The 26,429-nt window shown below is 54.0% G+C and overlaps 1 protein-coding gene and 1 long non-coding RNA gene across 21 annotated transcripts in view; both read right to left on the bottom strand.

The window, feature by feature from the left end:
* Positions 1-1,609: 1,609 nt before the first annotated feature.
* Positions 1,610-4,840, bottom strand: LOC138919590 (uncharacterized). The gene is made up of 3 exons (XR_011429888.1): positions 4,211-4,840; positions 2,458-2,762; positions 1,610-2,371 (listed from the first exon to the last, which is right to left on the bottom strand). It is a non-coding gene; the product is annotated as an uncharacterized lncRNA (long non-coding RNA).
* Positions 4,841-15,061: 10,221 nt separating this feature from the next.
* RREB1 (ras responsive element binding protein 1) overlaps positions 15,062-26,429 on the bottom strand; it is a 173,082-nt gene continuing 161,714 nt past the window's right edge. For 13 of the 20 annotated variants that reach the window (XM_023624405.2, XM_070244064.1, XM_023624406.2 and 10 more), the window contains 3 exons: positions 25,709-25,873; positions 19,927-20,751; positions 15,062-18,467 (listed from right to left, as the gene is read on the bottom strand). In XM_023624405.2, coding sequence (XP_023480173.2) covers positions 17,947-18,467; positions 19,927-20,751; positions 25,709-25,873 — 1,511 coding nt within the window. In that variant the 3' untranslated portion in view covers positions 15,062-17,946. Of the gene's footprint in view, positions 18,468-19,926; positions 20,752-24,151; positions 24,263-25,708; positions 25,874-26,429 lie in introns of all 20 variants that reach the window. The other 7 variants (XM_070244061.1, XM_005603555.4, XM_070244060.1 and 4 more) reach the window with 2 other exon arrangements.

The raw sequence follows: 26,429 nt of genomic DNA, 5'->3' as shown, positions 1-26,429 counted from the left end.
TCAGACCGTCTGCGACAGAAGTAGGGTACCCTGGGCGTGTGACAGATTCCAGTGCTCAGTGCTCCAAAAGTGGGCGAGCCTGAGCCGAGCTGCCTAGTAGCCCCAACTGGGGCATTCTCGGGTCCCGTGCCCAGGGTTATGCCATCTCCCAAGCAGACCCTGCTGACGCCCAGGGCTCTGAGGCCACTTAGACGCATTTCTAGGACTCTCTGCAATGCCTAGATTCCTGCAACCAGAAATGGTTCCAGTTTTCCCCAAGGTCACAGCTGAAATCCCCAGCTGCCCCTTGGAAGGGCTGTGCCTGCTGTCTCTCTGGGAGCCTGGGCCCTGTCTGGGTCTGGAGGGGTTTCTTTATTAGCAATCTACAAAGGATTGAAATAAGGCTCCTCTTGATATGACAAGTCTGTCTTACTAGCGTCCCATTTCCCACTGGCAAGGAGCTCTCAGGCCCAAAGGCACCACCAAACTAATTCCCAAATCCCATCTTTGTGGGTCTGTCTCCTGGGACGACTCCTGGTACCAACTCTGTGTCAATCAGGGTCCAGCCAAGAGAGGTGGACCCCTATGTTAATTTGAACAGGGTAAGTTTGATGTGACTATAACAGGGTTAGAATAATGAGGGATTGGCTAGTAAGAAGTAAAGGGGACTCTAAATAATATAGGAATAAAAGACGCAAGGAGCAGCTACTCCCCCGGGGCTGAGATGGAGCACTGGAGGGAGAGCCCCCCACCCCAGGGCTGAGGTCATCTCCTGTGAGACAGCTCTGCTGCAACTCCCTGAATGGCTGACAGGTTGCTGTTGGTGCCACACTGGTGGGGCTTGCTGGAAATCCAGCCTCTGGGGGACCAGGCTCCGCTGTTCCCGGGAATTGCCTTACTGGAGGAAGCTTGCTACACACCATTTGAGGGGGATGCCAAGGAAGCACTGGCTGCTGGGTACAGCTGCCCACCACGCTGCAGGAGCCTGGCCCTGGGGATGCCCGAGCCCTGCAGGAGTCAGCCCAGTGAGCACAAGGAACCTCTCCTCGTCCAGGGTCTCCCCACTGTCCTCTGCTGACGGAATTTAACACTGTGCAGCCAGCAAAGGCAAACATTTAAAGGGCCCAGGTCCGTTTTTTCAAAGCTGCCAATGAAGGGTGAACTTGGAGCTGCACAACACTAAAGTGAGAAGAGGCACAATTCTCAGAGATTGTCTGGTTCCTGACAGAGCCCAGAGCATAGGAGTTGGGCAACCCTATTCTCTGATCAGGGAAGTTGAATGGGGGAATCAGAAGAGGCCTTAAAAGCTCCTCTGTCAAATCCCCTCACATTCTAGATGCCAAATGCCTTGATGAAGGCCACACAGCTAGTGGGGGTTATGAGGGTGGCGCAGTGTGGCAGCTGAACCCCGTTCTCCTTGCTTCCTCACTCTGCCGTCCACAGGGCGTTTGCCTTTGAGATGGGCAAGCAGACTCTTGGTGTCCATTTTACAGCTAGGCACCCAGAGTCGAAAAACCTCCTCTGAATGGATAAATACTCCCACCCCAAAGAGAGTTCAAGTCACAGGTGTCTAGTTATAGGCCAGGGGAATTTCCTGCCTTTCAAAAACAAACAAAACCACACTTTCTCATTTTCTGAATTCTATAAAGATATGTTTAATGAAATGTGAGAAAAAGACAGTGTGAGGAACACAGCCCGTTACACACCCAGTTTGGGCACTGTGGGGCCACAGAGATTTGTCGACTTGATTTATAACACCTGGCGCAGTCCTTGGAACATGGGCCATGTTCCCCTTGTGAGTATCAAGGTAACCATTTCATAGTAATGCTAGGTACAGCCCCAACATTTACTGAGTGCTTCCTTTGTACCCGGCCCTCTGCTACGTGATTTGCAAGCAGGAGTCCATGAAACTCCCTTTTCTGTTTCCTCCACTAACCCTGCAGTAATCCACTTGTCAGTTAGTGGTGGTAGGTACTCACAAAATCAGGCCAGGGTGGCGTGTTTGTTTGCTAGAGCTATCCTAACAAAGTACCATGGGCCGGGGGCTGAAATGACAGGAGTATGTTTCCTCACCAGTCTGGAGGCTGGAAGTGCAAGATCAAGGCGCCGGCAGGGTTGGTTTCTTCTGAGGCCTCTCTCCTGGGCTCGATGCTGCCTGCTCCCTCCATCTTCCCCGGTCCTTCCTCTGTGCACGCACGTCCCTGGTGTCTCTGCATGTCCAGGTTTCCGCTGCTTATAAGGACACCAGTCAGATGGGAGAAGGGCCACTTAACAGCCTCGGGTTAACTAGGTACTTCTTTAAAGCCCTGTCTCCAAATACAGTCTCGTTCTGAGGTGCTGGGGCTGGATTCGGGGGACACAGCTCAGTCCATCGCAGGCAGAGTTCCCTTCACTGTAACCTCAAGTAGAGACGTGGTTAAGGGCTTTGACTAAGAATTTAAGAAGTACCATCTGTCCCATTTAACTGTCCTTCCTTACCTCACCAGCCGGTTAATTTTGTCTTCAGATAAACATGTAATATTTGCAACCTCCAAACTCTTGAAACTATGAGGCACTCCTTCCATTTAGAACTCTAAGCGGCTTCTTGGTGAGCCTCTCTCTAGCATCAATAAAAAATTGAACTCTGGGCCGAATTTCCCAGCTGTCGCCACTACCGTGGTGTGAGACAATGCAGAGGACCTCGTCAAACGACCCGGACTCAGAGGAGATCCATGACGCTCTGCCGCTGCTTCTTGCACAGCCGCCAGTGGAGGGACTTGCTGCTTCCCGCAGACAGTGCGGACCTGGGGAGAGGAAGGGACAGTAGCGGGGTTCTCATCACGGCCCACGGCCCCTCCCGGCCTGGTGAGGAGTGCTGCCAGGAACTACCCACAGAGGCTCAGCCCGGGCCTCACAACACGCTGGCCCGGCACCCGCCTCCCCCGCCGGGGTCTCCCACTGCCTTTTAGAAAAGCGAAAGTTCTAAAGTGAATAGCTAATAGGTGAGAATTTTGTATAACATATAGAAGCACTTAGGTCAAGTGAGGGAGCCTGTGACTCCTTTTCCCTAGAAGCAGAAGGAAAATTAAGACTTTTCCTGTCCCAGCTCTGTGAAATGACTACAGAGGCCATCATCTGAGTCACTCTACCCTTTTGAAAGGGCTTCGTTGTCCCCACATGTCCCTGGATGTGGGAGATGGAGGGTCTCTCAGCGACAGCCATAAGCACTTGAGATGGCTGGGGACTGTCACTTTAGGGGCTCCTACTTGTCTGGAGCTCTGTATGCAGCTTGCATTCTGGGGATGGGCCTTTTATACCCATTTTGGAGATAAAGACATCGAGGTCCGGAGGAGCCCAATCGCACGCAGAGAGTGGGGCTCTTTGGCTCCAAATCCTGTAAGCTTTGCACTGTATCAACACCATCCAGGATACCCAGCAACGGCGGGCCCCAGCCCTCGGCACTGGGGAAGGCTCCGGGAGCTTTGAAAATTCCCAGTGTGTAGCCCCACCCCAGGGACTCTGATTAAATTGTCCTGGGGAGGGTCCCCCATCCCCCCATCTAAACAGTGCCCAGGTGGCTCTCAGGAGCTGCCAAGGCAGAGCACCACCTTCTGCGGAGCCCACAGTGGGCTCCGTGGGGCAGCAGGGGTCACTGAGGGAAAACTTGCGTCAGCTTGGCTTGGGCACAAACACCAGGCCAGGCACTGGCCCGCCTGAGGGACGAGGCCCACACCTGGTGTCCCCACCCACTGCACAGACACACAGCCCTGCAGGGGCTGCCAACTGGGACCTTGTTCCGTCTCTGAAAATACAGATACTGAGAAGCTAAAATGTGCAGGGCACTGGGCTAAGGTTTGGAGGGGACACAGGAAACAGTGACTGCCTCTGTCCTGTCCTTCAGAATGGCCGAGGAGACACAGCTCAACTAAGAAAAGAAACTGGAGAAAAAAGGACAAATACACTCCGATGTATGATAACAACCAAGTGAATATCTTCCGAGAAGAGCCACAGCAGTCAGGGAGGGCTTCCAGGAGAGGGTGAGACCAAGGAAGCAGAATGGGTCTGGGAAGAACCTGGCAGAGTCAGGATGTCTGGAGGGTTCCTCAGAAGATGGAGCAGAAGAGGGCGTGGCCATTCAGGGGTGTGGTGGCCCAGCAGACAGGGTGGGCTGGGTCAGGTTTGGGAAGTAGAGTTTGGGTGTCATTCTCCAAGGCCCTGGGGCCATGGGAGGTGTCAGGCAGGGATGACTCACGGGCTGCGTGCCAGCTTTAGTTCGTCCTGGTGTCCCGTCCTTAGGGCCCTCTGCAGCCGAGCGCTCACCCGTGGTGATGGATGGGCACTGGGAGGCGTCCGCTCTCCGGAGACAGGCGACTCTGGGCCGGGTCTGTGTCGCACTGCAACATGCACTCTGGCCACATCATCAGCGCAGAGTCATTCACTTCTTGGGGACAGAAGAAGGCGCCTTCCTGCTGCTTCGCGGGGAGAGCATCCCGGTTCCTCTGCCCCCAGGGACCGGGGAAAGCTGCTTCAGACTCCAGCTCCCTACCTGAGGGCGGGACTGCGGGTGAAGCACCCACATCAAATGGCTCTCACGCCTGACCCTGACATGGCCCTGACCCCGACACTGACCCCGACCCCGACCGTGGGGCTGGCCTGTCTTTGGTGAAGACAAGAGCTGCCCTTTGGGTCTGCTTCACTGGCCAGCTGCTCCAGCCCTCACGTGAGTTCTGCAGTCCTGTGCCCCCTCACTCTCCCCTCTCCCAATGGGACAGTCCCCTCTGAGCAGCTGGCCTTCTCACTCTGCTCCTCCCCTCCCTGAAAACATCCAAATACCAAGGGGTTGGCCCTGTCCTGACTTGAGTTCCTGTCCCTGACCACAGCTGATTGATCCGGGGCCGCCCACCCGGCCAGGCCAATCAGATACCCGTGCCGAGGATTCATGGCCGGCAGGGAGAGCCCTAGAGCCCCAGCACCCAGCCGGCAGGACAGCCTGGACCCCGCCCTCCGCCGTAAGGCAGCCAGCCTGTTCCCGCTGTTTGCCTTCAGAAGAGCTCAGCCAACCCCAGGGTCTGGTCCCCGCCTGCTGCTGGGCCAGCCCGCCTTTCCCTCCCTGGTGGGCTCGCTGCCTCTCCTCTGACCACCCCGGGCCCTCCCTGCCCTCCCAGGCCTGGGTGACCTCAAGCACTAGCTGTGGGGCCCTGACCAAAGGCCCTGTCCCTGGACACTCCAAGATGGACAGAGGTCTGTGAGACAGGGCTGAACTGAGCCGCATTTTGTGTTGCAAAGCTAAGCAGGGTCCTCAGTGCTCCCCTGTGTCACCATGGCTCAGACCCAGCTGGTCCCTGTCACCGGGTCTCCATGTAGCTGCTCTGCACCCCCGCTGCCGCAGCTTCCTGCTCCCAACCTTGTCCTTGGCAGGTAATCTCCGCCTGAGCTGAAACAGGGCAGCCTCCTCAGCGGGGCTTCCCAAGGGTCCTCCTTCCCTCCCAGCGCCCTGTCACCGTCCTGCGTTTTCCTCTCTCCCTGGGTCCCCATCTCAGAGGACAGGGCACCTGTTCGTCAGAGCCAGGTCATCCCTCCTGCCTGCGCTTTTAATCCCTTCTCCTTCCCCTCCTCCAGGACCCCGGGCAACCCCTGCCTTAGCAATGCATCCCTCCCCTCTGGGAGCAGGAATTTCCCTCACCCAGAACATGCTCTTTTCCTTTACCCTTAGAAGTCTCCCAGGCCCCTGTAGTCCCTTCTGGTGACAGTATTATCTGGCTCCTGCCCATCTTTGCCGAACTCTTGTCTTCACAGCCTCACCTCCACCCCCACGTCCCAGCTCCTTCCATCAGGCTTCTGCCTCCACCACCTGCCCCGTAGGGCGGCAGCCAGCGCCATCACCAAACCCGGCAGCCGGACTTCATCCTGCCCGTCCCGGACTGGGCACGGTCACCGGCCTCCCTCTTTGTTTGGCAGCGCTGTTCTCAGCTACTTCTCGGAGCTTCTCATCCTCTTCTCCGTGGAGGCTTTCTTCCCTGGGTATGGTGTCTCTTTCTGGCTCACTCTCCAGCACCCCCACCCCAGCCCTGCTTCCCTCCCAGTTTGGGATCTCATTCACTCCTGAGCTGCAGGTCCCTGGTGACTCACATCCGGCTCTAGCTCTCACCTGCGCCCTAAGCTACAGCCGTCCCCACCTGGACGTCTGTAGTGGGCCCAGAAACCCTCCCCCTCCTCCTGGTGGCAGCCCCTGAGTTCTCCTCTGGAGAACTTTCCACCCAGGCAGTTCAGGGACATCTGACTTGCCCACTGCTCCAAGAATGGCGTGTGACCCAGAGATGGGCATGTGGCTCAGACCGGCCAGAAAGATTAAATCCTGGGTCCCTCGTTAGAACCAGCAGCTGGGTATGCCAAACTGTTGAAAATGAGCATGTGCTGCTGGGGACACTATTGCTGCCCCCTAGGGGCCCCTCCTTGAGGATGAAAGCGACACCAAGAAAGCAGAATGGGGAGAAGGGACAAGGACATTCTAACATTGTCCCTTGAGTATCTGGATCTGGCTGTGCGTGAAGCTCCCACTCCTGGACTCTCAGCGATGTGGGCTAACATGTCCCATTTTTGCATGAGCTGGTCTGCGTTGGATTTTTTTAGTTGCCAGCAAAAGCCTCCTATAGGCACCTCAACCAAGATAGAACCCAGGAGCTCTACCACCCAGCAGACCAGCTCCTTGCCGGGCTTTCCCACTTCCTTCAGGGCACCACCTCCTCCATCACCCAGACTGCAAATCTGACTTTCCCAGCTTCCATCACACGCAGTGCCAAGTTGTCTCTCTCCATCGCTCCTCTCTTCTCCGTCCCACTTCAGACCCTCCTTACCTGTTGCCCACACTATTTAATGTCCTCACGGGGCTTCCTGTCTCTGCTCTACCCTATGCTCCCCTGCTCGGATGTTTGTTGAGTGCAGCTCTGATATGCTATGTGATATGCTCAAGGACCTTCGATGACTCCATCTGTGACCAGAAACTAGCCCAAGTGTTTGCAGCTCTCCGGACTCCCTAATGCACTTACTCATGCATTTCTCACGGTCCGCCGTGGGGGTCAGGAGTGGCCCCACTGCCTGTGGCAATTAGCCCTCTGCACTGGGGCAGCCCGCACCCTGTACTCCCTCTCTCTGCGCCAGGCCAGGCCTCCCATGCCCCACCCCCACGCCCCACCTGTTCAAGCCCTTCAAGGGGCCTCTCTCCAGAGCCACTGGGTCCCCGACCAGAAGTGTCCTCTGGCCCCCGAGCACCCACGGGCTCTGCGCTCGGCCGGCATCCTTCTCCCGCCCAGGTCCTCACATGCGTCCTTCCCTCCTAGACTTTGGGCGAGCAGAGTGTGCGCCTCACTCGTCTGCGGGTTTGCTGCCAGTGCCTGCACATCCGGGCACCCCCAGGGACTGGCTGAATGACCAGGGGAATGGACATGCCTGACCTCCACGCCTCCTGGGCTCAGCCCCCCGCCCCGTGATTCCCCGGTCTCCTTCCAGGTGGTGCTGACAGGCCAGGAAGCCCGTTTCTCACCTGCCTGGCCCGGCTCCCTGCCCCTGCTTTCAGAGAGAATTGCAAAACTCACCTTCAAGAAGCCAATTGCAAACACTTTTCTTGCTCCTTTCTTTTCCCCTAATTAATCAAAAAACTTAAAAAACAGCGCAGGGTGGGAGGGCTGAGCAGGCGGAGCACAGCGGCCTTTTAGGGCAGTGACACCTCTGTATGATGCTACAGGGGTGGATGCACGTCCTTACACAGTTGTCCAAACCCACAGAATGCACAGCTCCCAGAGGGCCCTCAGGTGAACTCTGCACTCTGGGGACGACAAGGTGTCAGTGCAGGTTCACCTGTCGCATTGCAAGTCCCACTTTGGTGGGGATGCTGATAATGGGGGAGGCTGTGCATGTGTGTCGGGGGGGTGTGAGAAATCTCTGTACCTTCCTCTCTGTTTTGCTGTGAACCTAAAACTGCTCTAAAAAACTGAAGCGCACACACACGAAGACAGTACATGACAGGAAGAACGGGCGTGGTGTAATTCAGGTTCAATAAAAATTACTAGGTGTTTCCCTCTTTTTATTCTTGCTCCCGTGTCCCCCGTCCCCTCTGCCCATAGCCTCCGTGACTTTGCTTTCTGTCTCCTTCGCGCCCAGAGTCCTCTCTGTCCTGCCTCCTCCCTGCGCTCAGGTCACCAAGCCTTCATGTGTCAGTCAGTCCCACCTTTCTCCAGCAGGATCCAAACCCTTGAGAATCAGGACTTCCCAGGCGAGGGAGGGCTAGGCTGCCACCTTGGGAATGAGCTGGGAAAGAAAGGCAGGTGGGAATGATCCGGAAGATTCTGGAAGGACATGGGCAAGGCAGGGGCGGGGCAGTTCTGCTGACTGGTATGACCACTTTTGACCCACAGGTCCCAGAGCTGGAGAAAGGGCATCATCGGTGAGTGGGCACCTACTCACAAGGACCCTCCTGCCAAAGGGAGTTCAACCTTAAAAAGGAAATAAAAAGCATCATGATGAGAGAAAGTGAGAGAAAAAAGGGTTTTCCTGCTTTTAGAACAGGGCTCCACATTTTCATTTTGCACCGAGGCCCACAAATGACACAGCCAGCTCTGGCTGAGAGCCAAGGGCTCATCCGAGGACAGGCTGCCCAACGTTCCAGGAAGGCAAGTCAGGAGGGCACCTACTCCAGAGTGCACTGTCAGGCCATGGCTGGGGGCAGGGGTCTGGGACAGTCTTTAATTTCTGGAGCAGTGGTTTTCAAACTTTCCTGGGCTTCAGAATTCTCTGGAAATTTCCTAAGAATGCAAATGGCTGGGTCCTACTTCCTGAAGTCCTGAATCAGTAGGTCTGAAATTGAATTTGTGTGTGTGTGTGTGAGGAAGATTGGTCCTGAGCTAACATCTGTGCCAATCTTCCTCTATTTTATGTGGGGCACCACCACAGCACGGCTTGATGAGCAGTGCTAAGTCTGCACCTGGGATCTGAACCTGCCAACCCTGGGCAGACAAAGTGTAGTGTGTGAACTTAAATCCTGTGCCACCAGGCCCACCCTGAAATTTAACAAGCATTCCAGGGAATTCTTTTCAGTGGGTGGGTTATCCACACTGAGGCGCCCAGCCTGAGGAGGAGAGACCGTCTTGGAGGTTCTGCCCCAGCAGATGCCCTGTGGAGCAGGGTGAGCCATCCCTGCAGACCGAGCCCTGCCTGACCCTCAGTTTTGGCGTCGTCTGTCTTGCAGCCAAAGAGCTGGCATGGCTGGGAATTCACCGAGCGAACTTGGGAATGTGGACGCCACCTGATTCCACGTTCCACAGGAGCATGTGCTGTAGGAGGTCATCGAGAGGACTGGCCGCCTGTTGACCGTGAGCTGGACCCGGGCTATCGGAGGCTCCTCACTAGGGCCCGCCCTTGGAATGGACGTCCTGCCCAAGGTGCCCACGGTGGGCGCCGTTTCAAGGCCGCGGCCTGGAGACAGTAAGTGTTCCTGAGAGCATCCGGGCCGTGTATGTGGCTGAACCCAGCTGAGGCCTCTGTAGAAACTTTTAAGATGTGGCTGGAGGTGAGGAGGTCTGCTCATCTTGCAGCACCCAAGACGAGCCTTGTATGTAAGTCCCCTTGTTGTTAAACCTGCCACCTGCCCATCTAGGGGTTCCGCCTCGTTCTCTGTCTCTCCCTGCCCTCCGTGCATGGGGCCAGTTCATGAACCAACAGCCTGTGCTCCTAGTTTTTAGTAACTGTCCTTTCAGTGGACAACATGCATCATCACAGACACCCCACGACACCCACGTTCTGTTCTAGAATTTTTCAGGTGGGCAAGGCCATCTTAAGGCCACTCATTCACGGGCTGCCCTGGGCAAACCACTTCGGTGCTTGTCTCTGTTCCAAGGAGATAAGGATTTCTTTCCTTCTCAGCTCACTGGACTCGGGTGAAGACAAGAAACAAAAACCACAGGAAGACGCTCAGCAACATGCGAGTGCTGTATAAACACATTCGAGAAAGAGGAAGGAAAGGAAGTTGGGCCTAGCTAAAACAGGGATGTTCCACGAATTAAAATAGTATCGGAGAGGCGAAATGACTATTCTAATTTTTTCTTCTTATTTTCCTCAAATTTCCTAACTGAGCAGGTTATCACTTTTACTTAGAAATCCCATAAAAGAGCTGTCCCAGGACCACAGACAGAGGCAGGCTGGAGAGCAGCTGCACCCCACGCCGATGCCTCAGCCCGAAACGTCAGCTCCTGCCCTGGCTGCTGGGTGAGGATGGAGGCAGAGAACAGGCAGGGACAGGGACATCGCTCCACACAGCTGTGGCGTCCTCCCCGCCAAAGTCACACGGGAAACGAGCGTCTGCTGGTTTCTTATTTAGGACACTAACTTCGGCAGCCCAGAGTTGGAGGGGACCGTTTTGTTGTTGTTAAAGGGCAACCTTCAATTTTAAGTTTAAAATAAACCCAGTCATCCTCCTTGGTTCCTGGCCTCTCGGGGGGCTGGTGGTGGAAAAGGAGAGGCCCAGGCCTCCCGGCCCCCGGACAAGAGCTGTCCACAGCCCGCTGGCACGTCCTTCTCGCCGCTTGACCCTTCGAGGAGGCTGTGGGAACCCCCGAGCAGGGCCAACACGCAGCAACCCCGACGGGGGCTTTGGGAGGCTTCGGGTGGCATGTGTGCTCCGTGACTGACGGGGACCTGGAGTTGCCTCCAGAATCCACATGCTCTAAAAGCCCGGGGCTGCACCTCCCTCCTGCGAGATGCTTGCTCTCTGAGTGAGGAGTGCGGCTGGCTCAGCAGCAACCGACCGCTGGGGCATCTTCTTGGGAACTGGGCTCTGGGCTCCGGACCAGACTTGTCACACTTCCTTGTGCACCGGGTCCCTGGGGGCTCCCGGGACCGTCCAGGTGCTGATTAGCCGGGTTGGTGGGGCTGGGCTCAGTTCCAAGCGGCTCCGGGGATGCTGACGGCACCAGTCCTCAGCGCACATTTTGAGTAGCAGGGGAGCCAGGCCTGGGCCTCCCCCGGTGCTGAGCCCGCCTTCACAGCCTGTGGAGAAGGGCCTCCCCCCAACGCCAGGCAGGCGCGAGTGAGCACCAAGGCCGGCATGGAGGCCCGGGGCTTGGAGGGGGCAGGTGACTGGACCGCAGAGGCCGGCTGCCCTCTGGGCTGCTCACCTCCACCTGCCCCCCGGGGAAATTCCATGAGGGCATGTCCCTAGTCCCGGCCAACGTGTGCTGAGTAAATTCTGTCTTTCAAACATAATGATGTTCTTTCCACTGATAGGACGTCCCTAGAGGAGTCACATTCACAGAGACACAAGGTAGAATGGGGCTGCCAGGGGCTGGGGGAGGGGGTGGGGAGTTAGTGTTTAACGGGGACAGAGTTCCAGATCGGGAAGATGAGAGAAGAGTTCTTGGGATGCGTGGTGGTGATGGCTGCACAACAGCGTGAAGGTACGTAATGCACTGAACTGGACACCGGAACAAGTTTGAGAAGGCAAATTCTGTGCAGCGTATTTTATCACACGCACAAAAATAACACGTGAAATCAGCAGCAAGAGGTAAATTCCTTAACACTATTTCCAGGGGGAGAGCGGACAGTAACAAAAGGCCCCGCTTTGACCTAAATTCTCCAGGCACAGAGGGGCTGATGGTCCCCTTGTGGGTCAGGAGCACTGACCTTGGAGTCAAGCGAGTCAAGGTCAAGCCCAGCTCCACCATTGACCAATTGTGGCTCCTCCAGCAAAAGCCAAATCAGATACCGTGTGAGGGCGCAATCAGCAGGAACAGGTGATCGATGTGCTCGTGTCTGTCTGCTATCACGTGCCCACTCTGCCTCGGGAACGGGAGTCAGAAATTGAGGGCAGGGCCATTGGGATTAATGGCCACTCAGCCCATCAAAGCTCGTGTTGTCCAGGCAGAGCCGCCAGGCTGCACTCAGTCAGGGACTCGAAATCCTGAGGTTCCCCAGCCTCCAGGAAGAGTCCCGTTGAGGGGTCTGGTGCTTGGCTGTTCTGCACTGCCGTTTGTCCCTCACTCATCCTCAGGACTGTGCACTTCAGAGGACAGGCAGGCAGGCCGGTCCCCATGGTGGGCCTGGATAAGGATGAGGCCGGTGTCAGGGATGGAGGGAGGCTGCTGTTTCTTTGGGACCCACCACAGAAAAACTCGAGTGCCCCTGGCCACAGGGACGTCAGCAGCCACTTCCTAGAAATAGGATGCTTATGTGGGTGGACAGAAAGGATCGAGGATTTTTTTCCCTTTTTCTTTTCTTTTCCTTGGCAACATATCCTTTACCAAGATTATTTTTCAGGAGTGAAGCCTCCCTTTTTAAAAGTGAATCCTGAACATCTGGCAGTCCCAGCTCACCTCCGAGCCTTTGCTCTGGGTGGACTCTCAAAGCTTCGGCTTCTGTGGCTCACTCACCTGATCAGTCATCTGATCTGTTGGCTCTCCTTGAAAAGACCCCAAATCCAACCACTTCGCAAGCCCTGCGCCCCGTCACTCTGCTCTAGGCCACGGCCATCTCCTGCCTGCATTACTGGGACGCCCCTCGATGGTCTCCCTTCATGCGTCCTTGGCCCCCACCCCACTGTCAGCATGCAGCCAGCATGCCCCCTCTCCTCCTCCACTAGGGGCCCACCCCTTGCTCATTCCACTCCAGGCACAGCGGCTCCTGCGAGGCCCGGCATGCTCCCCGAGGGCCTTTCTCTCCGAGGCCCTTCCCAGACACCTGCATGGGTCTTTCTTACTGCTTGCTGTCCTGGGACCTGTCTGGTCATCTCCCCGATCCCTCCCGAGCCCCGCCCGTTCATGGCCCACTCTTGCCCTTGGAGTTGCATCAACTGTGCATCTATCTTCCTTGTCTAGTCTGTTTACTACCTCCCACCGTCAAAACCTAAGTTCCACAAGGAGAGAAGCCTGTTTTGTTCCATGCTGTGTTCTCCGTGCCTAGGACAGTGCCTGGCTCACCGTGGCTGGCCAGCAAACGCTGTGTACTAAATGCATAACCGAGGAGGCCTGGATCCTGGGAAAGAACAGAAAACAAAACACCACTGAAGCTCAGTTTAGTTCACAGGCCTGAGCTGCCTCTTGACAATTACAAAAGTAAAACTGATTTTTAACGTAACTCCTTTCATTTTCCCCTTCTAAAAGGGAAAGGAAACGTCGAGAAGAGGGTGGAGGGGACGCAGAAAGAGAGCACAGCGTCTGCTGAAGATGGCACTTGGTCACGTGAGGGTCACCTCTGCCTGACCTGGATTCTCTGAAGGCACAACAGAAGAGAAAACCCAAACCTGATTTTTTCCCTAATAAACAGATTGTTCTTCTTCTTTTGTTTTGGTGAGGAAGATTCGCCCTGAACTAACATCTGTGTTAATCTTCCTCTGTTTTGTATGTGGGATGCTGCCACAGCATGGCTGACAAGTGGTGTAGGTCCGTGCCTGGGATCTGAACCCACGAACCCCAGGCTGCTGAAGCAGAGTGTGCTGAACTTAACCATTAGGCCACAGGGCCTGCCCCAAAACAAGATTATTCTTAATGATGAGGCTTATGTAAATCACTATTGGAGCCAAAAAATAAATTCTGTAAAAAAGGTCCTCTCTGCACGTGCCTAAGTCCCTTTCTCTTCCAGCACAGCTGCCTGGAGAACTGGACCCCACCTGAGACCAGGGTTTCTCCACCATCTATCCAGGATTTCAGCCAGCTCATCCCTGGGCACACAAGTTCAGAATAGGCTCAACCGTGGGGTAGAGAGATGGATGGCCCCAGAGGGAGGGGAGTCTGCAGGAGAGGGCAGCTTATTCCCGGGAGGCCAGAGTGGTCTCACATCTGGAAGTGGGAGAAGCAGCAGCCCAGAGGCACTGCATTTGCTGGACATCAGACCTCTTCGTAAGTGACAGGCAGAACTCTTTTGGCAAATTCCACCTTCTCCCCTCCTATATGCCTCCTCTCTCCTAACCCAGACTGGGGGTGGGGGTGGGGTGAGGTGCGGTAGGGTTGGGCTGGATACACGCCGCCGCTGGGAGGGTGGAGAGGCCTTTCCCGCAGGTCTGCACTCTTGTGTCTTTTCTATCACTTGCCTCTGGGGCCGCCCCTTTGCTCTTCACATTGACCAGGTACAGTCCAAATTCTGTCAGGACAACTTTTCTGCCTACGTCGGGGGCTGTAAATGTTGCTTGTCGGTGACTGGCAGCACCCACCTCCTATAATTGGAGAGGTTGGGGGCCTTGTCTCTTTGTGAGCTCCTTGTTCATTTTACCATTCCCAAGTTATTTGGCTGTTTCATCTAACACAAGTTCAGGCCCCCCCATTGCTGTTTCATCACAGCTCGGCTCCTGGGGCTGGTGAGGGAGGGGCGTGTGGTTGTGTGTGTGTGTGTGTGTGGGCAGCAGGGGGCCCAGGGGAGGAAGCCTGAAGGACCAGAGCACTGCAACTCTCCTCTTGCTGTGACCCGGCGCTTAGAGCTGAGAACGGTCAGCACATTTTAAGCATCGTCTATAATTAGCTTCCCTGAACCCAGCTGCCTTCACAGTTGCTGAGAACTGCCGTGGAAGATTGGAGACTTCGCCCATTTGCTGCTTTATGATGGCAGGCCTCCCCCAAACAGGACTTTGGACCTGCTCCATCGAGCCCTGGGGTCACTGTAACGTCAAGGTCTCCCCACCGCCACCCGCATGATCACTGTTTGAGTGAAGGGAGTCCCCCTCTACCCAGGGGCAACTAGACCCCTTAACACTGGGAGAAGGAGAAGGCCGAGCAGACTTCGCCAGAGCTGCTGCCTAGGAAAGAGAACTCCTGGCTTTAGCTGTTTCTAAACCATGACGCTGCTGCAGGCCCATGGGCCGCCGGCCACCCTGGAAGAGCCAGCCCGGTGCTCCGAGAAGTCCAACAACAGGCCACAGCGTGTGCTTCCAACTCCACGGGCGAACACAAGAAGCTTCTTTCTAAAGACGCCACCTGCTGGGGTGACGAGCGGTTCCTGGGAGCCCATGCTGACAGGGAGTTGTTGTGAGACTCCCCGGACGCCCTGGCACCCGTGACCTGCCGGAGCAGGCTGCAGTCTGGGGGCAGGAGAAGCTGACAGGATGACAGCAAATAACAGGACGGCTGCGTGACCGGCAATCTGCCGTTTTGAAATATAACATTTATTGCTTAGATGGTTTGATACAGAATAGCTTTTCTTCTCATTCTGAATTTGGAAGTACTATACAACTGAATACAAAGAGGAACAAAAAGTACCAAAACCAAACGTGTGATTCTGTTCGTGTGGCATAAACCAGTTTTGTACATAACCTGTAGCAGCAGTTTGTAAGTTCCCTTTAGAAAAATATGAATTCTACACATTTATTATTGTTTCCTGTTTAATGCATGGGCTGAAATCACTAGGATCAACTTCCTTCTTGAAGAAAGAGAGGAGGACAGAGAGGAACGGAGGGCGGAAGGGACGACGACTCTTCCTGAAGCGCACCCGGCTGCGCAGAGCTTCCCTGGGGCTGTCCGCACACGCCCTCTGGGGTGTCTGTTTTGTTTTCACAGCCAGGAGTTTCATGTAGTGATTGAATCTCAGCACTGTGTCCATAAATCAAAGAGAAAAACAAAAGAGAAGTTGCACCTCAAAAAACTTTTCAGAAGATCCATATATATATAATTTTTTTGTAAAAGCCCTGAGAGAAGGAGAAAGAGAATCAAACAAAATGTGTAGAAACAAATGAGCGGGACATGCAAACTAAGCTATGATTCACCCAGAGTTTAAACAAATCACAAATTTCACAGTTTAATATCGGGGGAGGGGGCAGAACAACAAACAAATAATACATTTCTCAACCTCACTAATAAAATGTGGCAAGACCTTATCGACTACGAGGGGACAGAGGAAGCCTGGATAAAGCTTTGAATCAAGAGTGATGATTGCGAGCCGCAGCCTGGCCGTGCCGTCGGCTGCACCTGCTACATTTCAGCGCAGCGTAGAGTTAGGTCGTGGCTTCTCCCCACAGTGTCTCGAGTTTTAGTGTGGGGAGTTGCAGAGAAAAACAAACACAAGAAACCCCAAATAATAATAACAACGAAAATAACAACAATCGTCATAAAAAGTTCATGGATGCACAAACTGGTTCTGATGCAGCAGACCACGCGCGGCAGGAAGGGAGACGGGATCATTGGTTCTGATTTGTGTTCATCTAGAGTAAATAACACCTTGTTTTGAAACTGGTTCATACATCCCTAATACAGTTAAAAATCATATATACCTCAACCTTTTCCTTTCACATGCAACGGTATCACTTTTCATTATCTCAAGAATATCTACCTTCCTTTGAAGTGTGGGCGGTTGGATTTTGGCCACCAGAAATTGGTGTGGAAGTGGAGAGAAAAGGGTCTGTGTGTGTCTGTGCATAGTGGCACTGAGAGCTGCCTGGGGCAAGGGGCCTGGTAGGGGCAGCTCCCTGGGGAAGGCAGGAGGGGCTGAGAGGTGAAGCAGCGCAGGAGGCCCCGCAGCACGAAGGCTCGGGCGTCCTAGAGGTCTTGGCTGAAGGACAGGATGCTGAACCCAAGCTCAGCTACAGTAGGATCTGTTTCTCTTCACTGCTGGTGGCTACCGTGAGGGAAGTCTATTGCCTGCATAGGACGGATGCTCGCGGAAAAAACACTGCCTTTTTGCACCCAGGGATTCAGGCGATTTAAAGCAACTAGAAACAGCACGTTTATCTTCCAGCACCAGCCCCAACACACAGGAAGGTAAATATCCATCTACATCTCATCTTCCGTCTTGCACGTGCAGTTTTATTACCAGTAGTAGTAGTATTTCCTCGCTTTGCAAATGACAGTAGCACAGGTGGGTAAGGCTTGGGCTGATGTGGCAGGGAGACCAGTGAGTAACAGGTCTCCTCTCTGCCTGGCTTTCTCAGAAGCCCCGGGCGCACGTGCCCTCGCTCGCCCCTCTGAGCTGCTCCTGGGCCGCGGGCAGGAGGACCGTCGTGGCCCCTGCTGGATTCTGCAGTCCCGGAGGAAAGGCTTGTCTAAGTACAGTAGAACAGCCACCGCCCGAGGGCGCCAGGGACAGCTGCGGGCAGACGCTCACACGGGGACTGGGCGGCCCAGGTCTCCCAGGACAAATATTGCCCATTTGTTTCTGCTGACTACAGAGACCAGCAAACCGATCAACTAAAAATAATAATAATAATAATATTATTAATACATATACCGAGAGGGGGACTCCGCTACGTGACCTCTGTGCCTGTTCTCTATAGGTCAGGTTGCCAGGGTAATTCTTCTCTGGAAGTTAAGAACGGAAGTTCTGAGACTTGGACAGTGACAGCAGGTCTAATGCTGAAAAAGTGGACACATGAATGAGGCTGAAGCTAGACTCTTCCCTGGTTTTGGCTTGAGCCAAATTGGACACCTTAATCAACCACATCCGGCAATACTGAGGACCGAATTACAGCTCCACCGCGTAGCAAACAGAACAAAAGAAAAGGTCTATTTGAGAAAAGAGCATCTTATCCATACTTCCTGTGGTAATTTACATGAAATTCACATCATTTTCTTCCAGTTATTGGCTACGGGTATCCAAGGGCATGTTTTTGTCTTCTGTTTCCAGCTCACAGAACAAACGTTACTATCACAGATTCACAAGAACGAGCTCACACACACCAATACAGAAGGTAACGTTAATGCTTAAATGAAAAGGTCATCTCCAAGTAATTCATTAAAATATTTGCTTTGTTTTTTAAAAAGTCATTTTGGGAAAACACAACACCCAGGCTGACGCCGGGGGACTGGTAAGTAGTTAAGGCACTCGAGTTGACGGCTGCGCCTCCCGCGCAGGGACGTGGTCAGGCTATGGCACCGGGCGAGATGGCCTGCTCCTGCTCGGCCCTCGCTCTCTCAATCTCTCTCACTCCCCAAAGCTGAAGGGCACTGAGGAAACCTCATGAAACATAGATTCAGGACACTTTGCTCTGCTGGCTTTCATCTGTGTGCTGGGGGCCACGACGAGCGGTCACTCCAGCCCCAGGAGTGGTGAGGCGCCGTCGGCTGCGGCCAGGATGGGGTGGGACGGCCTCTTGCTGTGCAGCTCCAGCAGGTCTTGCACCAGGGGCCCCGGGTTCTCCCGCTCAGGGTCACCCTGAGACGCCCGCTCCGTGGGGCTACCCACTGGAGTGGCCTTGGGAGCACTCCGGCCCGCTTCAGCCTGGCCGGCACCAGCCATCCGACCCGTCGCCCTCTCTTCCCTGTGGCCGGAATCCTTGGTGGCGTTGGCCAGGCTCTCCTTCCGGCTCCGGGTGACTGTCACGTGGTTGCTGGCCGGTAGAGCTGAATCTGCCTCGTTCTCCGAGATGGGGTTGTTGCCACTGTGGGTGGACTCGCTCTCACTGTCCTCCTCACCCCGCTCGTCCTTGTCGCTGTCCTTCCCGTGGTGTTTGGCATGCCTGGCTTTCTGGTGGACCCGCTGATGGCGAACCAGGCTGTGCTTCAAGGTGAAGGTTCGCTCGCAGGTCTGACATTTGTACGGCCTTTCTCCTGGAACGACGGGAGAAAGAAATTATGTCTGTTAACGGTAAGGCCGCCAGCATCCACCTCCCTGCTCGGTGTGAGGGCAGCAGCCATGCGAACGAGCAAAGGGGCAGAGGGTGGCAGGGGCCAGGACTCCCTCCTACAGGGGAAACTCTCTGTTGTGCAAACTGTCAAAAGGGGAAGCAGAAGTGTGAGGGGCCGGCCCCGATTTCTTTCTCCCTTTCTCTCTCAACCCAGGCTTTTCACATACTGATCCAGGGACCAGAATCTCAGAAGTGGAGTCCTCAGGGACATCCAGACTGGCCTGAAAAGAATCTCGTGGAAGGACAGCGGTGGCGTCCCTCCCACAGGGACAGGCACCATTTCCCAGAGCTCTGCCCAACAGTGGCCCCTCCTAAGTCAAAGGTCCAGACACTCTGTGTCCTGATACGGAGCAGCTGGGGCTTTCCCTCCTGCTCACAACGCGGACCTGTGAGCAGCTGAGAAGACCAGCTGCCAGGAGCCCAAGAATATCTCTCTGTTGGGAGCCAAGCACAGGAGCCTCCAAATCCCCTGAGCGCAGGGCCGAGCTGACTGCACGAGGCGGGGGTAGTGTGCGGGGAGCATGTGCACTGCCGGCTGTGGCAGAGAGGGAGGAGGAAGGCCGAGAGCAGGACACAGGGTTTTTTATTTTTGGGGAGGATATGTTTGCGTCTTTTGGCTTCATGATTTTATCCAGGTCTCCTCTTTACCGAAACAGCGGTCCCTGCCTTGGGGTTTGTGGCCTCGACCCCACGGGGTGGTGAGTTCCGGGAGGAGCAGGGACGCGTGAGCAGGGGCGCCCTGATGTGCCGTGCAGCAGCCAGGTGAAGAGCCCTCTCAGTTGTGTCACCCCAGCTGCTGCAGAGCCACGGGGAAAGCCCCTCCCGCTGCTGGGCGGCTCTGCCGCAAACTGCCTGCCCGACGGCAACACAGCTGCCCAGGCGCCCGGCAGAGCCTGGGGTGGCGAGCGCCACAGAGCGCCTGTCCCTGCTGCCTGCTCAGGACTTGACGAGACCACACGCCCCAACTGCCCAGCACCTACTTCTTCCAGATACTCAAGAGACAGGGCAGCCATCGTCTCCATTCTGGGGAGAGGAAGACCGAGGCTCAGAGGACGGAGGGACGGACCAGACGTTCTCAGAGCCCCAATGCCGAGGGACGCTCTGTGGCTTCGCTGCAAGAAGCCTGCAGTTTCAAGTGCTAAGAAAAGAACTCGTTAAATCCCTGTTTCCCGGGCTTAAGGCGCACGTGTGCGAGCTCAGGAAATTCCCTCTGGCCGGGTTTCCATCACTGCTTCAGGGGAGGCTCCTCCTACAGACTGAGGTGGGCTGGAGGGAAGGGACAGAATCAAAGTCGCCCCCCTTGGCAGGCTTGGAAACCAGGGCCTTCCCGAAACGACGCCCCGTGGCCACCCCAGGCTCTGCAGGAGGCCGGCCGCCCCTACCTGTGTGGGACCGCATGTGCCGGGTCAAGTCCTGCAGGGACCAGAACCTCTTGTTGCACACGCTGCAGACCTTCTTCCTCTTGTCGGCCTTGCTGGCCACGCTTCGGGGGGAGTCTGTCTTTGGCTTCTTGTCATCGTCACTCTTCTCCGAGGACTTCTTCTCGGTTGTGCCCTCCCCATCGGAGGCACCCTCCACCTCCTCGCTCTGCTTCTCAGTGGAGGCTTCTGACGAGGCCTCTCCCTCAGCCGGCGGCTCCACTGCCAAGGTGTGGGCAGGCTTCTCCTCTGGCTCAGGCGGAGGGGAGGTGGTGGGGATGAGCAGAGGCCCCTCGGCTGCTCTGCTCAACTCCTGGCCCTCCCGAGGAAGCGCGCCTTCCTCCTTGGGCTCCTCGCGGCCGTGGGCCTTCCTGTGGCGGCTCAGGGTCCCAAGGAACTTGAAGCTCTTGCCACAGATGTCGCAGGCGTGCTTCTGGTCCTGCTGGGTGGAGCCTCCGCTGCCCACATTGCCAGCATCGCCCTCTGCCAGCTTGAAGCCCATCAGCTTGCTGGCGAGATTGAGGTCCAGGCTCTTGTTGCTGACGGTGTCTTCCTCTGGGCCATCTGCATCCTCGTCCGTCTCCTCCACCCCAGGCTTTTCCTCCTGCTCCTGGCTCTCCTCGGCTGCCTTCTCCTCCCTGTCCACAGCCTTCACCTCCTCTTCGGGGAGCTCTTCTTTGACCTGGCTGGGCTCAGAGGTTCCCTCCATTGTTGGCTGCTCTTTCTCCCGAGAGGTGAGGTCCAGCACCTCGCCTCCTGTGGCCAACATCTCCACATCTGACTGGCTGTCTGTGTGAGCAAACACAGGGCATAGGGTGAGACTGAATGCCACCAAACATGCCACTTTCAAGGGCTCTGTCATGACTCAGCTGAACACACCCCCGAAGCCTGTACCCCAACCCCAGCAAGGATTTCTCTCACCCCAAATCCTCGTCACCCCTTACATGCCGGAGGGCCAAGATGAATCTGGGGTTAATTCACAAAAGGCAAAAAAGAGCCTCCACATACACACAGATTGGGGGTCACAGGGCTGACCGTGCCTCGGAACTCCTGCCCTCCCCTTTTACTGCCCACTAGCCATGCCCGGCGCCCTTCACTGCCACACACAGGGATGGTGAGGCCCCCAGGAAGGTGAGAGCGACGCAGGGCAGTGCAGACAGAGGGACGGCGAGAGGAGAGTGGGTGCATTCCAGACTTGCAGCACTAGGGAGATTGAGGAAGCTGAGCTGTAAGTTATTTTCCAGTGCAGAGAGATTATACAAACATGCGACATACACAGGACTACCCCCAAAGACGGCATCTGGTGAGCAGCTCTGAGAAATGGCTCAAAGCATGTGTTCTGTGCTATGGGGCACGCGCTCCCGCCTGACGGCTGATTTCCAGGCAGAGTTCCAAGGCGAAAGCGGCCCCATGCACACCTGGGGGCCTCCCTGGCTGCTATTAGGACCCCATGTAGGGAGTGGAAACATTTCCTTCTGTTTGTTCCTACCTGTCCACTCTCCACAGCAAACCCAGAGGTGGACAGTCCACCACAGTTTGTACCGACCTTCTTAAGGGATGGCACTGTGGCAACACTAACAACACTCAACAGAGGACAGTATTTATCAAAAGCAACGTTTTTGAATGAGGACTTAATGACTTTTCTATTATGTGCTATGACAGTGACGCTATCTGCCGAGACCTACCATTTAACTACAGATCCAAAGGCCAATTTATCACTGCAGGGACTCAGCAGCTCCTCCGAGAATCAGGCTGACGAAGTTGTTTCATGGCACATACGTTAGATGCACCTCCCTCGTTACGCCAGGTCTCTGATTACAGTGCTGGAGCCAGGAGATCCAGGCATGTGACCCAGACCCTCACCTGATGGGACAACACGTACCACAGTGTCCACCCAAGCCCATCACTCTCTGAGTCACATGCTTATTTGCCATCAAGGCAGTCCCCGGGCTGGGGACAGAGGAGCTGGCACCACCCCTCCCATGGTCACATCTACCTGAGACTTTTGGTTTACCTACAACCAAGTGGAAGCAGCACTTCCACTCACATCATTTCATTGGTTTTATTCTGACTGTACTTTTTGGCAGCTTCTGTTTGAGTATCTCAAAAGGTTTCAGAAGGAAACAAGTAATTATGGTGTGAATATAATATTTCTAACAATAAACGATTTTTGAAAATTATCCAAAAAGTTTAAAAAAGATGAATTTTGAGATATATACACCAACGTCTAGGTCCCAGTCTAAGGAAAAACTAGATATCATTTTCTTGAATCACTCTAATACAGAGCACCTATTAAATGGGTCTTGGTATAAACTCTGTAATAAAAAAATACAGAATGCTCAGTTTCTTATTTGCTGGCTTTGGGGGTAGTTACATTGGAAAAAAAGGCTTAATCTCTGGTTACTACCTATTTGTCACAGTATATTCTAGGCCGTCACTCTTAATTATTAAATTTTTTTCACCAAAGAACATAAAGTTTAACTGTAGTAGAACATATTTAAGATGATCTTGAAAAAAAAAATAATGAATTCTGAAACCAAACCCAAGTAAATATAGTAAGACCAGACTGCTCTCACTCTCGGGCCGTTCCCTGGCATGAATAATGGAGAGTTCACCCTAAATGCAACGAGAGGCCAACTTGCTGCTTCTGGTGAGCAGAGGGGGCTTGGCTGTGCTCTACCCAACTTCCACTAGGGGGAGTGGTCTAGCAGGGCAGCCCGTGCCCTTCGAGTTCCAAGCAACTCCAACAATTCTTATTAGCGATTCTTGGGAGCAAGAGACTTACCCTCTTCTTATCTCACGAATATCCAGCTTATAACATCAAGTCCTATTTGGATTCCGCAGTCCTTGGCCACCCACACTTCCAAATGCAAGAAGTGAGCTGATGACTCTCTTACTCGGTGCTACCTACCTTCAAGTGTTAATTCTCTGTCCCCATCAGTCCCTCATTTGTGATGCTAAATCTAAGAAACCGCTTGAGGAAGCAGACGGAATCCTGAAGTCACTAGTAGATAATAAGCCCAGAGCTCCTCCTGCGGGAAAGTGCAGACTTTCACGTCAGCTCAACAATGAAGTAGCTATTGCTTCCTAGAAATTCCATGTTACTCAACTGATGTGACAAACGACCAAGCTAAATACCTAATCTGATTGGGCAGGGGCACAGCTGTGCAGGAAGTTGCTCTGTCTGCTCTTCACCTACCGAGCAGCAGAGCAGCACTTCCTGTGGTGCAGTCCACGCTGGCACGTGGGGCTTCTGGGCTGGTAAGGGAAGCCACCATTAAGGGATGGTTTAAAAAAACCTCCACGTTTATAACATGCATACTGATTTAAAAAGTCACAGGTAGGTGGCCACAAATATGAAGGCTCCTACAGGCATCTTCGGAGGAGGGGCCAGGGCACCTCTCTGCCCACTAGAGAGTGAATGAAGAGTTTCAGTCTAACTCTGAATGGCCAATGTGCCCCTCTAGGCTGGAAATGCCCCATCGGAGCATTTTTAGCATTCCTTGGGGGAAACTCTAGGGTACATTTCTGTGAAAGGCCTTATGTGAGTGGAAAAGTCAGACCTACATCATAAAACATGTTTAGGGATTTTAAGAAAATGTAATCTAGGCATATAAACCCAAAAAACCCAAGAACTTCCTTGGTCATTTCCTGCCTTTGTTTTTGTACGGTCTTCCTCCAAGGCCTCACCTTTAACTTCATGGGAGGGAGCCCCGAAAGAAACTTCCAGTCCCCCCACCACGCTCACCTGGTTTTAAAACTCTCCTTGAAATCACTCCCCCATCCCCATTCTCCCTCTCTTGAATCTCTGACGGATTGCGAATACAATTAAACCAAACATATATTTTCTCTTTGCTGGTTTTACATTACAACTTTCAGTGAATTTTCGTTTTTCAGAGGCTTTGTCCCTTAAAGAAAACCTACACAGCTTCTGGGGCAGGGCGGAGGTGGGGGAGGCTCTGATGGGATTTGGAAAAACAAAACCGGGAGCTGCAAATTAAAAAAATAAATACAGCTTCAACGTAAAACTTGGTGCTCAATCGAAGCTAAGATAGAAATTCCAACTAGCTTTGTGTCTGCAGGCTTCTTCAGATGCCCCCTCGGACGTCAGCAGGGGTCCCAGGTCTGGTGTTCCTCCATATGATCAAGAAGTTGAACCCAAAATGTGCATCCAGCACACGGTTATTACCCTTTAAGACTTGTCTGCAAACCAGGAAACCAAGGGCTCCCGTGGACTCCCTCAATTATCTGCTGCTTTCCCTCCTTCAGAGCCACTAGGGGTGGGATCACAGGCGCTTTCCTAGAGGCCGAGAGAAAACATGTCACTGTGGGTTTCCTCGGGGTTGAACAGCAGCTCACCCAGTGACCTTTGGTGCCAGAGGATCCAAGTCGTGGCAAGAGTCTGTGGGCGTCTATGCCTTTCTTTACTCAAAGATCCTGGCAAATTTTGTGGAACAGGAAGCTGGAGGGAGGAGCCAGCAAACTGGCCTACACTTTTACGTTCCTAGAGGGTTGGATCTTAACCAAAGGGCCTGGCAGTTCACGGGCTTGCTTCACCAGGGTGGTGGTGGGGGGCCCACGGGTGGGCAGAGGGTTCCAGATCAATTCCTCTTCCTGGAAACCCTACCTGTTCAGATGTGCCCACTCCCCCTGTAACTGACACAGAGACAAGGGGGCTGGGATTAAAACCCAACACTGACTCCCAGAGGGGGTGAGGGGGGGCTCCCAGACAGCACCCTACCCCTACCCAAGTCTGAGGGAGAGAACCACAGGGCACCATTACAACCCTAGAAAAGCACATTTAGGGGGCATCTCCTCGGCTTCAAGCAATGGGGAAAGGTCAAGATTTCAAGATTTGCCAAAGTGAATCCCTACCTGTAATACTGCTACCAACCAATGGCCAACCAGCCGTGTGTCTAAGTAAACTGCAGCAGCCAATTTTTTGTTTTGTTTGTTTTGGGGGGTGGGGGGCACAGAACCCCAGCAGTTGGAGATGACGGAATGTGCTGAATAGAGGACATGAGTAAATACAGAAGCTGTAAGGAAAAAAAAAAGGTGGCAGGAGACGCACTGGGCAGCCGTTAATTGCTCTGTAGGGGGCTGGAGGAAGGAAGCACATATCAGCACATGAGAATAATACCCGGATTCAGGTCAAGCAGAGATGTGATTAAAGAAAGGACATGCAGAGTGCTTTTTCAAACAAGACAAAGTTTTCTACCGGGAAGAGAGTTATTGAAAAGAAAAACACCCCCACCCCACCCTGCCCCTCCCTGTCAAGGGCTGGGCACCATGAGTTCCTGCAATACCCTGACATCTGAGCAAGCCCATCCCTGCTCTGTAGGATGCAGCAGAGGCTGGGATTGGAGAAAACAACACCCTGAGCCTTGAAGGTTTCACATCCCTTTTAGATGTGATCCTACCAAGAGCTAGGACTGTTCACCCTCCCTCACACCCCTCCTCCAGCCGGCCCAACAGCAGGAACAGACGTCCGCTGGGAGGGTGACATCTTCCCTAGTGGCTCAGAAAAGCAACCTAGGGGCGCTGTCCCTGTTTCCCAAAACCCAATCCTGCTCATGCTCCCAATCCTTGGCAGGGCGCACCTTGCTGGACTGCGGAGTCCTACAGAGAAGAGGAAAAGGCAGCCCCGCCATAGCTCGGAGGGCCGAAGTTGGCTACGATGCTAACCGAGTACTCCGAGCGGCCCTCCTCTCTCCCTCTCCTCCTCTCCATCACCTGGAAGCACTACCTGTGCTATCATGGGGTCCAACATCACTCTCTTTTGACTGGGGGATAAGCCCGTTTCTTCTCAGGGAACAGTTGGTAACTCCGTGTTTGCGCAACTGGTGGCGTTCACAGTTAGATTTGGTAGAAAAGAAGGCATCGCATTTTTGACAAGGGAAGGGTTTCTGACCTGAAGCAGGAAAAAAAATATATATTTATCTGGCTTTCTACTGCAATGAAAAAGAAAAGTTGCTTTCGATTCATTTTCCTGGGATTATCAGCATTTGTTCCCTCCCCTCCTCCACCCCTTTAATAAAATAAACAAAACACATTAAAAAAAATACTGAGAATATCAACCACTCAGGTGCTCATTTTCCCTTATCCTCAGTGGAATAGAAAGAAGGTTTTGTCTTCAAAATACTAAAAGTTAACAATGAGACCAAGATACATACGTTTAAAGTAAAATAACAGTATTATATCTAAAACCTTAAATAACAACAAAGTGAGTAAAGCGATTTTGAAGCACAGCAAGAAAAACCTGGAGTCTGTCACAAAGAGAAGACACTTATAGAACTCCCAGCACGGCAAGGACTATGGATGCTGGGAATCAAATGGGATGAAGGAACATGCCCAGGGGCCCTCCTAGAGGAATCCTGAAACCCTTGATGTCTTTGGGGCCAACCCCCTCCTGCTGACCTGGGTGGGGCTGGCCTCCCACAGCAGACCGGAAGTGGGGAGTCTGACTT

This window comes from Equus caballus, chromosome 20 (assembly GCF_041296265.1).
Source record: "Equus caballus isolate H_3958 breed thoroughbred chromosome 20, TB-T2T, whole genome shotgun sequence".
Lineage (NCBI taxonomy): Eukaryota > Metazoa > Chordata > Mammalia > Perissodactyla > Equidae > Equus > Equus caballus.
Note: the sequence above shows the minus strand (reverse complement) of the source record. Positions and strands in the feature narration are given on the sequence as shown.